The sequence below is a fragment of the Pungitius pungitius genome, chromosome 21 (assembly GCF_949316345.1).
Source record: "Pungitius pungitius chromosome 21, fPunPun2.1, whole genome shotgun sequence".
NCBI lineage: Eukaryota > Metazoa > Chordata > Actinopteri > Perciformes > Gasterosteidae > Pungitius > Pungitius pungitius.
The window spans coordinates 14,274,194-14,288,087 of record NC_084920.1 but is presented as its reverse complement, the minus strand read 5'-3'; the positions used below and the strand labels follow the sequence as shown (position 1 = coordinate 14,288,087).

The window sequence follows — 13,894 nt, the reverse complement described above, 5'->3', positions numbered from 1 at the left end:
ATGGTGCTCACACACACACACACACAGCAGCCCCCACCCCCACCCCCCCCCACCCCTATCTCTCTCCCACACGCGCACGCGCACGGGCACACGCACGCTCACGTGCGTTGGACGCACGGCCCGCATGAATCGACCTGCCTATATAGCATAGTTTTCCTGATTTCGTTCGTTTTGATACATAAACGCTGGGGCCGATGTTCGAAATGATCAGAATACATCTGATGAGAATAGCTTTCCCACGTGTCCTGTTTAAGAGTACGACAAATGAAAGGTCAATATCATATTTAGTTTTAGTATCAGTAATGAAGGAGTGGAAGAAGAAAAAAAACATTCATGCTTTATAATGACTTTATCATTATTTATTATATTGCAGTGTTGCAGAATAGACAGCTGGGGAAAATCGTGAACTGCATTATTCTTTACTGATGCAGATTTCCTGGAGAATGATATATTGATATAACCAATAATAACCAATATTGATATATTGGTTATTTCATAGAACACTTTCTAGTCATTTCGGCCCTCCGACGTGTCGTAAATCCAGTCGGTGAGGTGTCCGTGTGGAGGCTGCCCCCTGCTGGAGAGGACACAGGGCCTTTTTTCCTTTTTTTCTCCCTCCTTCATTAATTTGCCAATGTTTTTAGGACTGTGCAAACGATTATATTAAGTCTAATGAGACACACTTTAATTTAAAACAACGCCAGATCGCACAGTGAAATGCGTGTGTTCCTCTTTCTTGGTTGATTAGCGGTCTCAAAGCGTGTGTTCCTCTTTCTTGGTTGATTTGAATCTCCTCTCAAACGATAACAACGATGCTGCATAAGAAAAGATTGTGTAAGTGCGCTATTGCGTCCAATGCCAAGACAATGAGGCCATATTTCTCTTCTTCCCCCTTTGTTTTTATTTTCTTGGTTGCCTTGATTTCGTATCATGTATTACCAATGTTTTATATATACATATATTGTAGACATATATATATATATATATATATATATATATATATATATGTCTACAACGCACGTAAATCTAATAGTCTCACAGTGAAATACTCTGTTGCAAGTATGCATTAAACATTAGAATTAAACCACTGGTTCTGGTAGCACCGAGGGTGGGCGTGGTCACACAAACCCAGCAGGGGGGGAGCGGGGGGCGTGAGTAACAGAGTGTGGGACTCGTGACGTCGGCCTGTCCGCGTCTCGCGCGCCGCTCTCCTCCTTCCACCCGGACACAGCCGCCGCTGACGAGCGGAACCAGTTGTATTCGGGTCCTGTTCGCGGCTGTTTTCTCGGTGAGTGACGCTAATGTATTTTCCCTGTGACGAATTCACTCCAAGCGAGTTGGTATTGTGTTTATCTCCCGCTAATCCAGACCCCCGACCCCCCCCCCCTCTCCCGGTTAAACGCTATCGTTAACCAGCTAACGCTAGCTAATGTTAGCATTTCAATTAGGCTAGCTTGTGCTAACCATTAGCGGAATAGTCGCAACAGATGTGTGACGGGTCACTTGTGGCTTTAATGGACCAGAGCGTTAGTGCAAGTTCATGTAACGTTGTTGAATAAAAGCTAACGTTAATTAAAGTTTAGGTTAGGTAGGGTTAATAATTTAACGTTTAAAACGAAAAAGAAACCGCTGTCTTGCGATTGCTGGTTGAAAAGTCTTTTTAAAACCATCATTATGTTCAGGGTTATATTATCCACTCTGATCAGGAACTCTTTTAATAAAAAAATACTCAAATGAATGATTCAATAGAGCACTTGTTTAAATGATGACGTGTATGTACTTTAGAGACAGCGAAGCACCAAAACTGTAAAAGATACTCCGATCAAACGATAGAATTCTTTTTAAATACTTTTTTTCTTGCTTTCTGTGAAAGGGTTGTTTTGTTTTCAACACCACAATATCGCAATAACAGGGTTTTTAAGAAGCTGGAAGAGAAAGTATAAATGAAGTGGATTGAGATTCAGGAATTTAACACCATGCTGACTAACGGTTTGGGACCTCAAATGCCGGGATGATGGAAACCCCCCTTTGTCATGTTCTCCTGTCCCATCTTAAGATAGAGTGAATACAACAGATTGCTTTCAGAAACCCCTGCACAGGTGTAAACAGCTCCTGAATCAGCTGTGGCCGATTTCGCTGGGATCCTGGTGTGAATGAGCAGCTTTGCACAGACGCTGCATTGTGGTCGACTCCCCACAGAAAGAATGGCATCGCCTTGAGACACTGTTATTGTGAGCCTTTGTGTGGCTGAAGGTGTGTTTTGTAGATCAAGTCAGTGTGAATAGATTGCAGTCAGGGAAGATGAAAGCACACTTAGCCTGAAAACTTCCAACTGAAGGTTGTGTGACTTCCTCTTTTGACGTATCGCTGTGAAGAAGACTAGCTTTTTGTGTGAGGCTCAGTATTGTTTTACACACACACACACACACACACACACACACACACACACACACACACACACACACACACACACACACACACACACACACACACACACACACACACACACACACACACAGCTGTGTGTGGGCCAGAAGAGACAGAAGCAGTGGCCCCTAGCCCTAAAAAACTTTAATGACTACCTACCGCCCCTTGGCTCTGAAAATAGCCCACTTTTTGCTAAGCTCAAACATCTGTGGACCCGGAGACTACCAGTAAGGCTCAGAAATATTTCACCCTACTCCGATGTAGAATGGTCACACGCAATATATTTGTCTCTCCTGCAGGCTACGATGAGGCTGTGACCCGGGGTCGGCCAGGCCGTGAGATGGTTGCAGCTCGGCTCAGAGGAAAGGCCGACTGAGCGATAGAGAGAAGAAGAAGAAGAATGGGCAGGAGAGCCCGGGGCTGCTGGCTAAGCGTTGTCTCCACTGCGGTGCTCTACGGCTCGTTGGCCCTGTTCATCTCCATCCTGCACAATGTGTTCCTCCTGTACTACGTGGAGACGTTTGTGTCCATCTACAAGATCGATAAGCTCTCCTTCTGGGTGGGAGAGGTGAGTGTCTGATTAAAAACAGGATTACATTTTTCCCGTTGTCTGTTTGGTAGGTTGCGACTAGGTTCAGTCACAGTTTTCTATCCTTTTAAAATGGTTTGGTGATGATTTTGTTATTCACAGGACTACTCAAGTCACCCTGTATATAACTAATCATTCAATAACAATTCATGTCGTGTTCTGCATCCTCGTTACCTGTCTCCTCTCCACCGCTCCACAGACGGTGTTCCTCATATGGAACAGTGTGAATGACCCTCTCTTCGGCTGGCTGAGCGATCGCTCCTTCCTCAGCTCTCCTCAGTAAGTGTCTCCATGCTGCCGCCCGCCTGCTTTTTCCTCAGACAGGTCACTGTGGGGAATGATATTGAATTGAAGACGCCGCATAACAGTCTCAAGTCTGTTTATAGTCACTCTTCTTCTTTTTTTTCAATTTTGGTAAGTGGCAACATCACAACGCTGATCAACATTATTCTTTAATTAAGGTTCTTGGTATTTGCACCATCTAACCCTTGTGTTTATCTTTTTTTATGATGGTTTTGTTGTAGTTCATTGCATTCATTCTGTTTGCTGATGCTTTGTTGACATAGGTGGTTACACCCATTCACTCTTAGCCAAACAAACACTCAGTATTTTAAAGGTGTGTTGGCTGTGCCTCGCTTTACCAGAGGAACATTTTAGCCACAAAAGTTGTAACTCTATTTAATTGCCGCTTTACTTTCTTTTTCTTTTTTCCACCAAGGTCGGGCCCTTCGATCACGACTCCGGAGGTGGTGCTGAAGCGCCTGAAGGCCCTCTCCACCAATGGCCCTCTCTTCGCCCTGTCCTTCCTGGCCTTCTGGGTGGCGTGGGCCAGCCCGGGCCTGCAGTTCCTGCTGTGCCTGTGCCTGTACGACGGCTTCCTCACCATGGTGGACCTCCACCACAGCGCCCTGCTGGCCGACCTCGCCGTGTCCGACGCCGACCGCACGCGCCTCAACTTCCACTGCTCCGTGTTCAGCGCGCTGGGCTCCCTCTCCGTGTTTCTGTCCTACTCCTTCTGGGACAAGGAGGACTTCTTCTCCTTCCGTCTCTTCTGTGTGGCCCTCGCAGCCTTCTCCATCCTGGGCTTTTTCCTGGTGTCACGGCTGCTTCGCCGTCGCTTCCAAAAGGAAGTGCGCCCGAGACCGGACGAGGCGGCGGCACTCAAAGAGTGAGCAGCCTCTCGCGGACTTTGTTTTTTCCCTCAGTGTGGTTTCTCATCTCCGTCTCACTCCTCTCTCTCCTTTTTTTCTTTTGCCCGCAACCGCAGGCTGAGCGTGGGCCACCCTCCCCTCGCCCACACAGAGAAGCCCGTCACCATCAGACAGTACCTCAGGCAGCTCTCCAAACACAGGAACTTCATGTGGTTTGTGTCGATGAACCTCGTTCAGGTACGATGTGGGTCACGTTGGATGTGCTACGGATGCAAGTAGAGATCAAGTAGGAAGATGTTCTAGTGCAGTTCTTAATGGTTTGAGTGGTGATCAAAGGTTGACTTGTGCGGAGGGGAAAACGTTTTGTGGAGGTCACCCCCCAGTGTCTTTCAGTCTGTTACAAACTCCATCCTTGTCTCTGCAGGTGTTTCACTGCCACTTTAACAACAACTTCTTCCCTCTTTTCCTGGAACATCTCCTGTCGGACAACATTACAGCCTCCACGGGCTCCATCCTTCTCGGTGAGAGGCCGGACATGAGCGCGGATCCAGTTGTCTTAAAACATGTTTGATGGTGTTGGACGCTGCAGTGATGAAGGCTAACACTTCACCACCGTGCAAATGATGAAGTTGAAATTTTAGTTCTATTATTCTGGGTTGAAAAGTTGGATGGAAGGTCTATCATCACTGGCGGCATGCAAGCAAGTGACACGCATGCTTTTTAAAAATGTCATTCTGTTAGAAGCACATTTGATTGCCAACAGATCAGGGACAACCTGACATGTTATTCTCAAACATACCTCCTGAAGATGAGGTATGTTTGAGAGGTATTTCTTTTTGTTTACAATTGCTGTGCTTTTCTTCTGATTCCGTCTTTATTTTTAATTGAGTTCTGCTTCTGCTCCCACCCAGGCATCTCATACATTGCCCCCCACGTGAACAACTTGTATTTCCTGACACTGTGCCAGCGTTACGGGGTTTACCAGGTTATCCGCTGGCTTTTTATGCTCAAACTGGGACTTAGTGTGGTTATGCTGCTGGCAGGGGCTGACCACATTTATCTGCTGTGCATCTTCATCGCTAGGTATGCCCACAAACACGTCATCAGCATCGGGCATCCGATGTGTGACAGCTTGTACTTTGGTTTGCTTGTTGTTGTTTTTTTTGCGTGGCGTTTTCTTTCAAAGAAGCCTCTTTTTTTCCCGAGGTTAACTCCACATTAACGCATTCAAATATTCTGTTTAGTTTTCATTTGTCCCTGAGGGCTTAAAAAAAAAAAACGTTGCTCCAGTTTTTGCCTCTTTCGCTCAGAAGGAAAAGGATTTGTTTATTTATGTGGCCCCGAATAATTTGCATGAAAACCATTTTAATACGTTTTATCCATGGAACCTTGATTTAAGAAAAACGTAAAAGATTTCAAGTATATTTTACACAAAGTTGTTATTCTATTAGTTGGTATACACACACAAGTACAACATCATAATCGACCATGGATAAACTGATTTTAATGTTGTTGTCACAAACCCCTCTATCTGTGCCGTGTGAATGAGGCCTAACTGGAGCCGTGTCTTGCTCCCAGTAACCGGGTCTTCACGGAGGGGACGTGCAAGCTGCTGAAGCTGGTTATTTCCGATCTGGTGGACGAGGACTTTGTGGTGAATCGGCGTCAGCAGGCCACCTCCGCGCTCCTCTTCGGCATGGTCGCCTTGTTGACCAAACCGGGCCAGACCTTCGCCCCGCTCATCGGCACCTGGCTGCTGTGCGTTTACACAGGTACGCACCGAGTCCCCGATTCTATTGCTGCTCCCCAACGTTTCTCCATTCAAGTGTCTTTAGGATGACGTTATCAGCTAAGCCCATCGGCTTTGACTTTTTTTCTCATCGTTTTCTAAAACAAACTAGTCAAATGGTTGTGTAAGGCCACATCGGTTGGTGTTAATCTGTTTATTTAATTTGTTGATACCTTTTCCATCCCTCATTACTGTCTCATCGTACAACCTTTTATTACTGGTTAACATACAGCACCTGTGGCTCCATAATCCTCCTGATTGTAGAGGTGTTGCCTCACTAGCTTAGTTAAGCCAGGCACCTAAAACCAGGGCAACCCGGAAGTTGGTATCATCCTGGCTCCTTTTTGTCAGAAATGGAATCTTTTCGTTGGATTTTGGTTTATGAAAGAAAGTAATCGGCTTGAGTGCGATCATTTCACATCTAGCCACAAACCCGTTGGGGGGAAAAAATTGTTCCTGTTGCGGTATTCTTCGTATTCTTTCAGCAGGGCTGCCCGGGTTACAAAAATTTAGTGGTATAATTGCGGGTGCGCCACCATCCCTCCTCACAGAGGAGCTCATTGTGCGAACACATTGCTGCGTTGACGTAACCGCTCGTCTGTCGCCCCCCCCCCCAGGCTACGATATATTTCAGAGGGAGCCCGCCAGGGACTCTCTGGTTGCTGTGCCTGAGGTCTCCTCCGGCTCGGGGACGCCGCCTCTGCGCCTGGGCTGCTTCCACATGGTGGTGTTTGTGCCTATCACCTGCGCCCTGCTCCAGCTGGCCGCCTGGTCTCGCTTCACCCTTCACGGCCGAAAACTGCAAGGGATCAAGGCCTCGAGGCAGGGGGCCCAGCACGGCCACCTCATCGACGTCAAGGCCATTTGAAGGCGAACACGGCTGCACGCAGACACTTTTTAAAATGACCGGTTTTACCATTTCAGCCTCGTGGGAAATAAGAACCACTGCACAACGTGTGGCTTTGTGGGGGGGGGGAGGGGATGCACAAAAGGAAAACTAAATGAAACCTGCCTTACTTTTTATATTAGATTATTGACTTATTTATATTTGAAGTGATGACCAAAATATAAAAGTCAAACCAATCAATCCTTTTTGGATGTCGTCGGACCAAGGTGAGAACTTCTCGCAGCGTGCGCCAAAGACGGGGCGCCCTCTTTCAGAGTAAAGCTCGCCTAGATTTAAAGACAAAGACACCGTAGCTGCTGGGTAATTTATCAGTAACATCAGCCAGATGTAAGAGCAATGTGTAGAGGTTTACTTCTCTCTCTAATGTTTAACAAATGAAGCGCATGAAATTTAACTTGCATTGATGTGTTCAGAGTGCCATTGAAACTGCATAGAATCTACGTCCTACTGTTTCTTTACGTTTACAAAGATCTGTTTTCTAATCTGTGCCGTATTGATGTTTTTGCACAAAACTGCCACTTGTCGGTTGTACCTACAAACATTATGACTGGACATATTTGAGTACTGTAATAATAATGGTAACCTACGCTGGTAACCATATCATCCCATTCTTTTTGTAATTTTTCAGATAACACAAAGAATTCTTGCCATTACCACAAATAAACATCAACCAAACTGCTGCAACATCTTTATATCAGACTGAAGACCTGTTGAATCTCGTGTGTGTGTGTGTGTGTGTGTGTGTGTGTGTGTGTGTGTGTGTGTGTGTGTGTGTGTGTGTGTGTGTGTGTGTGTGTGTGTGTGTGTGTGTGTGTGTGTGTGTGTGTGTGTGTGTGTGTGTGTGTGTGTGTGTGTGTGTGTGTGTGTGTGTGTGTGTGTGTGTGTGTGTGTGTGTGTGTGTGTGTGTGTGTGTGTGTGAGAGAGAGAGAGAGAGAGAGAGAGAGAACAAAGTGAAGTGTGATCTAGACTCAAACTGTTGTTGCAGAGGAGCTGGTTTTAACGATGTGTGTCAAAGCCACATGAGTGAAATCAATGATGCTCCTTGTTGAGATTCCTGTGATGTGGCTCAGTTCTCCAACGACCTGTGATACAAAAGACATTGATATTCACCTGTGACCAATTAAATACACGCTGACACTAATCGTGAATGAGGTCAACGTGGCTCCATATAATGTCTGCAATTCTCACATTAAAAAAATGAAATCAGGGTTTATAATATTATAAAGAGTTTCACCTGTTGCCAGTTTGTGACATGGAGGATGAATGTAGCCACGGCGATGACAGAGACACCCAGAAGCATGTAGTCCTCAGTCACCGCCACAAACTTCTCTCTGTTTAAAGACGTATTATTTGAGCTACAGCATATTCTCTATTAACAATTAGTGAAGAGTCAGATCATCCGTCAGCCGTTGGTTTGTAAAAGGTCTGTTTTGAAGCCACGAGGTTTTGGCCTTTTGTGACGTTGCCATCTGGTTTTATTGCGACCAGAGATGAGAAGTTGGAGCCCTAAAAGCTGTTGAAGTTACCTTTCAGGACCTTGAAACACGCGGTGAAAGAGTTGAAGTTAGGAGACAAAAACACAAAAAAAGACCATGGTAGCAACGTCCAAAGTATGCCCTGCTTCATGGTCTATTTGACCACATGGGAACATAATTGAATCAACAGACATCAGAACAGTCTCTGATGGACTGCAGCTCGTCCACTCTACCGTGACGGGAACCACATGTTCCAAAAGAATCTCTCTGAAGCTGCGTCCCGGAGGGGGGCCGGATACCTTTGTTCCGGGGTGGGGCTGGCACACCGAATGGTCGTCACTAACAAAGAGTGGTAGACTTCAGATCTCTGCAGGCTGACAAACTGGAGGACGTTGCGGCACAGCGGGTGGAGGCGCTCCACAGAGATGGAAGGCTCATTATGTCCTTAAAAAAAAAAAAAAAAAAGGTCAGTGGATGGCTATTGACATTTGATGACAAGCAAGCCTGTGTTTATAATTGACATAAGAGATACCCTACCAAGCACCTCCAGAAGGATTTCCACGTATGTCAGCGGGTTGAGAGCGTTCAGGCTGAACTCGAGCCCTTTAAGGACCATCAGCTCTGACTCCAGGAGAGACTGCTTGGACACAGTGTGACCGACTGAATGCAGAAAGCCCACGGCTGTATTGTTGTTGATTATCTAGGAAATGTTGGAATCAAAGTACATTAGCTCATTGTAATTACCAATGCAATGCATTAATGACATTCATTTCAGAACCCACGTGGCTGTGCAACAACAGTTTGCTTGCAAGCTGCACGCAGGAGAAGGCGATGAGGTGGAATTTGTCCTTCAGCTTGTCCAACACAGCGTCCTCACAACTTCCTGGTTCAGCATCATCTGCACCTGCAGGGCTGGGTGTGCTCAACAAATCTGTGAGATACCTCACCATGAACCTGGGGGAAATAATGGTTCACATGAAGCCCTGGGCCAGAGGCACAGTGGCCGTGGCATTAGAGATGGTGAAGCCCCGTTGTACCTCTGAAGCAATTCGACGGCGTGGTATCCAGCCAGTGGGTCGAGTTTAAGTTCTTGAGTTATCAGGAAGATGAATTCTATGAGACGCCGGCGGGGAGAGAGAGAGAGACAGGATGTTGGCACAGAATTTGTAAATGTGTCTGAGTAATTCTGTGGGAAGTGTCACAGATCGAAATCATAAGTGGCAAAACAATCACTGAAGTACAATTTTGAGGTACTTGAACGTCCTGAATCTCCATTTTCCTGCTACTTCTACTTGACTTCCTTTTGGGAATCTAGTATTCTTTAACTACATTTGTTTTAAAACATTAATCACATTTATTACTTGTTTAGATTAACAGAAAATATAACTAACTTATAAATAATGAAGTGTTATTATGGATTATGGACATGATATCGTACTTGTTATTCGGAATAATCCTGCATAATCAGTGCTTTCACTGAAGAAATATGGGGGAGATCTGTAGTCATTATAAAAAAAGAATATTAATTTGTCCTCGGATTATCTTTGGAATGTTTTTTCCGTGGAATCAACTGAGACACTTCAGACACTTTCTGCATTGAAGGTGGGTTGGAAATAAATACACCTAGACAGAAAAAAAACATTTTTACTGTACCCATTGAGAGATTTACCATGGTTTTTTAATCTATTATTCCAGACAATGACTCGTGTAGGTGTTCAGAAAAATCCATGGCTCCACCCATACCGAAAATCTGATAATTTTATGAACTGATTATTATATTAAAAAGAAATAAATGTCCTGGAAAAGTTGCCAAAAGATCTAATTTCTCAATATTTGAGCTGCAACAAAACAGGTTTCTCCAATAATTATGACTCACGAAATGCAGGTAATGTGTTTTATACTAAATGGGAACATAATTCCGTAAATCCACACTGCATGCAACTGGTAAACACGGTTTGGTGGCATCTTATTTTGAAAAACGGATGCTGTCTCAGGTCATCTTCCTGCGCTCGCTCCCGCTCTGGGCCGTTTGTGAATGCGTTTACTGTAAATGTAATTATCACAGCTGTGTGACATATGGGAACATTTGAATTGCACATACAAATATAAAGCTTACCTTTTTTTTAAAGCGAAAAGCAAGTAGATATTTTCCATTCGTTTGTCAGTAAGATAAAATACCAAAACAACAACAATAAATAGCTAAAACGAAACATCGTTAGGGTTAGCTCTCCTCGGTGTAACAAGCGTTAGCTTAGTGTTACTTACCCATTAGTCTTTGGTTCTTGAACTCTCCGCTATATTTTGATAAACTGTTGAGGTTGTCTTTGTTTCTGTTGTTGAGGTTAACAAGAAAATCGTTGAGTAGGTCAGAGGAGGCTTCACGAAACTTTAAATCTATATTAAGTTCTGGCGAACAAAAGGAAAACATCGCCATTTATACGGACAAAATAACGGTCGTCTTCAGCAAGAGTAACAAATATAGTTACAGCAAATAACACGTTTTGTTTGTCGAGTAAAAGTTTTAAAAAAAGGACAAACAAGATGAGAGTTTATGATTTCCTCCAGGAGATGGCGCTAAATCCCCGGGTTTTAATCTCAAGAACTATTTCCCGTTAGGAACGTCTCCCGGTAGGAACCTTTCAGTTTCCAATGGGGCTTGATTTGGCCGTTGCACCATTTAGTTCCGTTTGATCCGCAGATCTCACAACTCACCGATGGGACTCCCGCCAGCAAAAACGACGCCCCCCTGACGCTGTCGGATCGTTTGAAATACAGCGGCCCGCCGTGACTTCCGGGAGACGACCTCGCGATCCTCGACCCATTGCGCAGTCATGGCAGACAAGACGCCGAAGGAGCCCAGCGCTCGCGTTGCCACCAGGATAGACCCGACGAAAGAGAGTCTCTCTCAGGAACAAATGCACTTCATCCGGCAGATAGAGCTCGACCAGTGGAAGAAGAAAACACAGAAGTTGGGGACACGCAATGTTGTGACGGGACTTGCCATCGGAGCACTCGTTCTGGGTATTTGTATCCTTGACATGCGCAGTAGTGTCCACACAAGGTGAACTATGTAACATTAGCACGCCGTGATAAAGTCCCCTTGCTTAATAACACCATATGAAAGCTGACACCAGTCTCTGTTTGACTTGTCTGTAGCTTTAGCGTGTCTTTAGTAAAGTTAATTCTTTCCCCATCGATTTGAAGCTAATGCGTTAGCTAACGTTAGCCTGTAACAGGACGTTGCTGGTAACTTTAAGGTTGACTGTAACTGGTTTTGAGTGCATGGAAAAACACACAGGTTACATGTTGTATTTTTTCTAAATCGCGGCTTTAATAGTTTGCAGTAACTGTCATTAACTGTTATTTAGTTGTAACATTGAACAAGCTTCTTACAGATATGTAAGGTGTGCAGCGGTCAGTCGACCGGATGACTTCCGGTGTAACATCCACTTTAATAGTAAATACACACATAACGTTATGTTTTATACAAATGTGTGCTCATGTTTTATCTGGAAAATAAAAGGACAGAAATAAGTATTAAGTTGTGTATCACGTGGTGATACAAAATACTTCGAGTAACCATTATGACTAAATCACAATAGTCTTAGTCTTATTGTAATGTTCTGTAATGTTGAGTGAGCATTTCATTTATTTCATCATGCAAAGTTTTTTAGAAGCTCTTACTGTTAGACATTGAGTTCCATATCAACTCCATGTTTATCACAAAGGGTAAACTGAATAGCAGACATTTCCAGTGCAATTTAACTGCACCACAGCTCCCAAAAAGGACCGCAGAAGTACTTATTCTTTTTACTGTGTTAACAAAACCAAGGACCTTCATCTAGTAAGCAGCTATTGCAGTAATCTCAGATAAAAAAAAATAAGATGAGATATTTTGGTGATGTTAACGTGTTCACATAGAGATCCCAACACCTTAGTGACTGACATTGTTGGCACTCGTTATGTTTCTTTACCCTGTCGAATGATTTGCCTTGACCACTTGCTCCCCCGCTAGACGGCTACACGTTTTACTCCGTATCTCAGGAGCGGATCATGGATGAGATGGACGCCGAGGCCAAGCGCGCAAGGGGGCAGGGACCGAAAACCGGTGCCAACTGAGACGCACACTGTTGGACGGTGCGTCCGTCCTGCAATTAACTGAGATGGGACTTAATGTGGACTCTGATTCCACTGATTTCTATTCCATTGGTGGCTGCTGTTCTTCACGTTGAGACAGCGATGGTCTTTGCTTTTGTCTGGATTGTGATGGTGACGTTTTGCTGCTGACGTATAACTCGATGTGTATTGATTTTTTATTTTCCTGTCAGCGTGAAGGACTTGTCCGCTGGTCTCACGGGAAAGGCCCGACTGTAGAGTAATTACAACCATTTCCCAACAAGCGTCTGGCACCGATCATATGAGGGTAAACATCCTAAACTCCAGTCAGCTAATAATGTTATATCTACAGACCCCTTTCACCAAAACCTGTCTATAAAGTCATGATTTGTAAAATAAATTTTGAATGTAAAATGTCATGTTTTTAAACAGCCTTGTTTGTTGCTATGTCTATGAGAAAAGGACAGAAGTCAAGATGACGAAAAAATACTTTTATAATTGCATTTTTGTCAGTTGGATACATGCAGTCAGATCTAGCCACCGATATCTTGAGTAAAAATATAAAATAAGACGTTATCAGGAGAAAGGCACAGATTCAGCATGGCAGGACAGCAGCAGCTTCAGAAAGTAATACAATTATATATATTTACATTCAAAAAGTTTGGAATGAAACTTCTCTGAATATATTATGAACTTTGGAAAGTTTTGAGTTCCTCTGCCAGACATTTCATTGAGTTCTGGATTTTTATAAGGCAACAGCTACACATTCACAGCTTGTACTAATTATTAAACTGTTGGAAGGTAGATCGTCTTTACTGCGATCATAAACTGGAGAATATTCTCTACCTTCCTTGTGGAAACAAACTCCATGAAACAAGTCTTTTTCTCAAGTGAACAGTTGTATCAACAAACACATTTAAAAAAAAAAAAAAAGATTGAGAGCAAAAGTAGTTGCTAAAGTGCACAAGGTGCTTGATCTATAGAAAACGCAACATGTGATTTTTGCTGGAGGAAGAGTTTGAGGTCACCAACGTGTTTAGTTCACTTGTGACTTATGAACGTGATCTACGAAGCTACTACATGCACGTGTATTCTTAACGGCAAAGAGATCATTCAAATCAAAACCAGCATTAGTATTTGAAAATCGATGTTTTCTCAGCCAACGCGCATTTAAACCAACCTCTTCCCGTTTGATCGTCTGAAACAGCTTATTTCTGCCGAAGCAACAGCAAAATTCTTTCATGGTACACATCTGAAGAAATCAAACGGAATAATGCATGCCGAGACACAAACAAACAAACAAACCCAAGCAATTAAAATGCAAGATTATCCGAGATGTTGCTGTGTGTACGTCGGCAGCCGGGCCTCAGAGAGCCTCGCCTGCTCCGATAAAACATTAAAAACAACCTGGACAGGAAGATTCAGTCCAAACGGTTGGGT

General features: G+C 44.0%; 3 protein-coding genes across 4 annotated transcripts; 2 read left to right on the top strand and 1 right to left on the bottom strand.

Annotated features, from left to right (window-relative positions):
- The first annotated feature begins 1,174 nt into the window (after positions 1-1,174).
- Positions 1,175-7,542, top strand: mfsd13a (major facilitator superfamily domain containing 13A). The gene is made up of 9 exons (XM_037463776.2): positions 1,175-1,288; positions 2,727-2,995; positions 3,216-3,295; positions 3,735-4,184; positions 4,284-4,404; positions 4,592-4,688; positions 5,079-5,250; positions 5,746-5,939; positions 6,574-7,542. The coding sequence occupies exons 2-9, from the start codon at positions 2,828-2,830 to the stop codon at positions 6,822-6,824; spliced, it is 1,533 nt and encodes a 510-aa protein (XP_037319673.2). The 5' UTR covers positions 1,175-1,288; positions 2,727-2,827; the 3' UTR covers positions 6,825-7,542.
- Positions 7,452-11,171, bottom strand: cntd1 (cyclin N-terminal domain containing 1). 2 transcript variants are annotated; one of them, XM_037463792.2, is made up of 7 exons: positions 11,051-11,171; positions 9,376-9,451; positions 9,121-9,292; positions 8,876-9,038; positions 8,638-8,782; positions 8,098-8,194; positions 7,452-7,945 (listed from the first exon to the last, which is right to left on the bottom strand). In XM_037463792.2, exons 1-7 carry the CDS (start codon positions 11,169-11,171, stop codon positions 7,832-7,834), a joined length of 888 nt encoding a protein of 295 aa, XP_037319689.2. In that variant the 3' UTR covers positions 7,452-7,831. The 2 variants fall into 2 exon arrangements, with proteins under 2 accessions (XP_037319689.2, XP_037319688.2); XM_037463791.2 differs by lacking the exon at positions 11,051-11,171 and adding an exon at positions 10,604-10,891.
- LOC119212937 (cytochrome c oxidase assembly factor 3 homolog, mitochondrial) lies at positions 11,170-12,873 on the top strand. Its single transcript, XM_037463812.2, has 2 exons — positions 11,170-11,365; positions 12,354-12,873. Exons 1-2 carry the CDS (start codon positions 11,170-11,172, stop codon positions 12,455-12,457), a joined length of 300 nt encoding a protein of 99 aa, XP_037319709.1. The 3' UTR covers positions 12,458-12,873.
- The last annotated feature ends 1,021 nt before the right edge of the window (positions 12,874-13,894 follow it).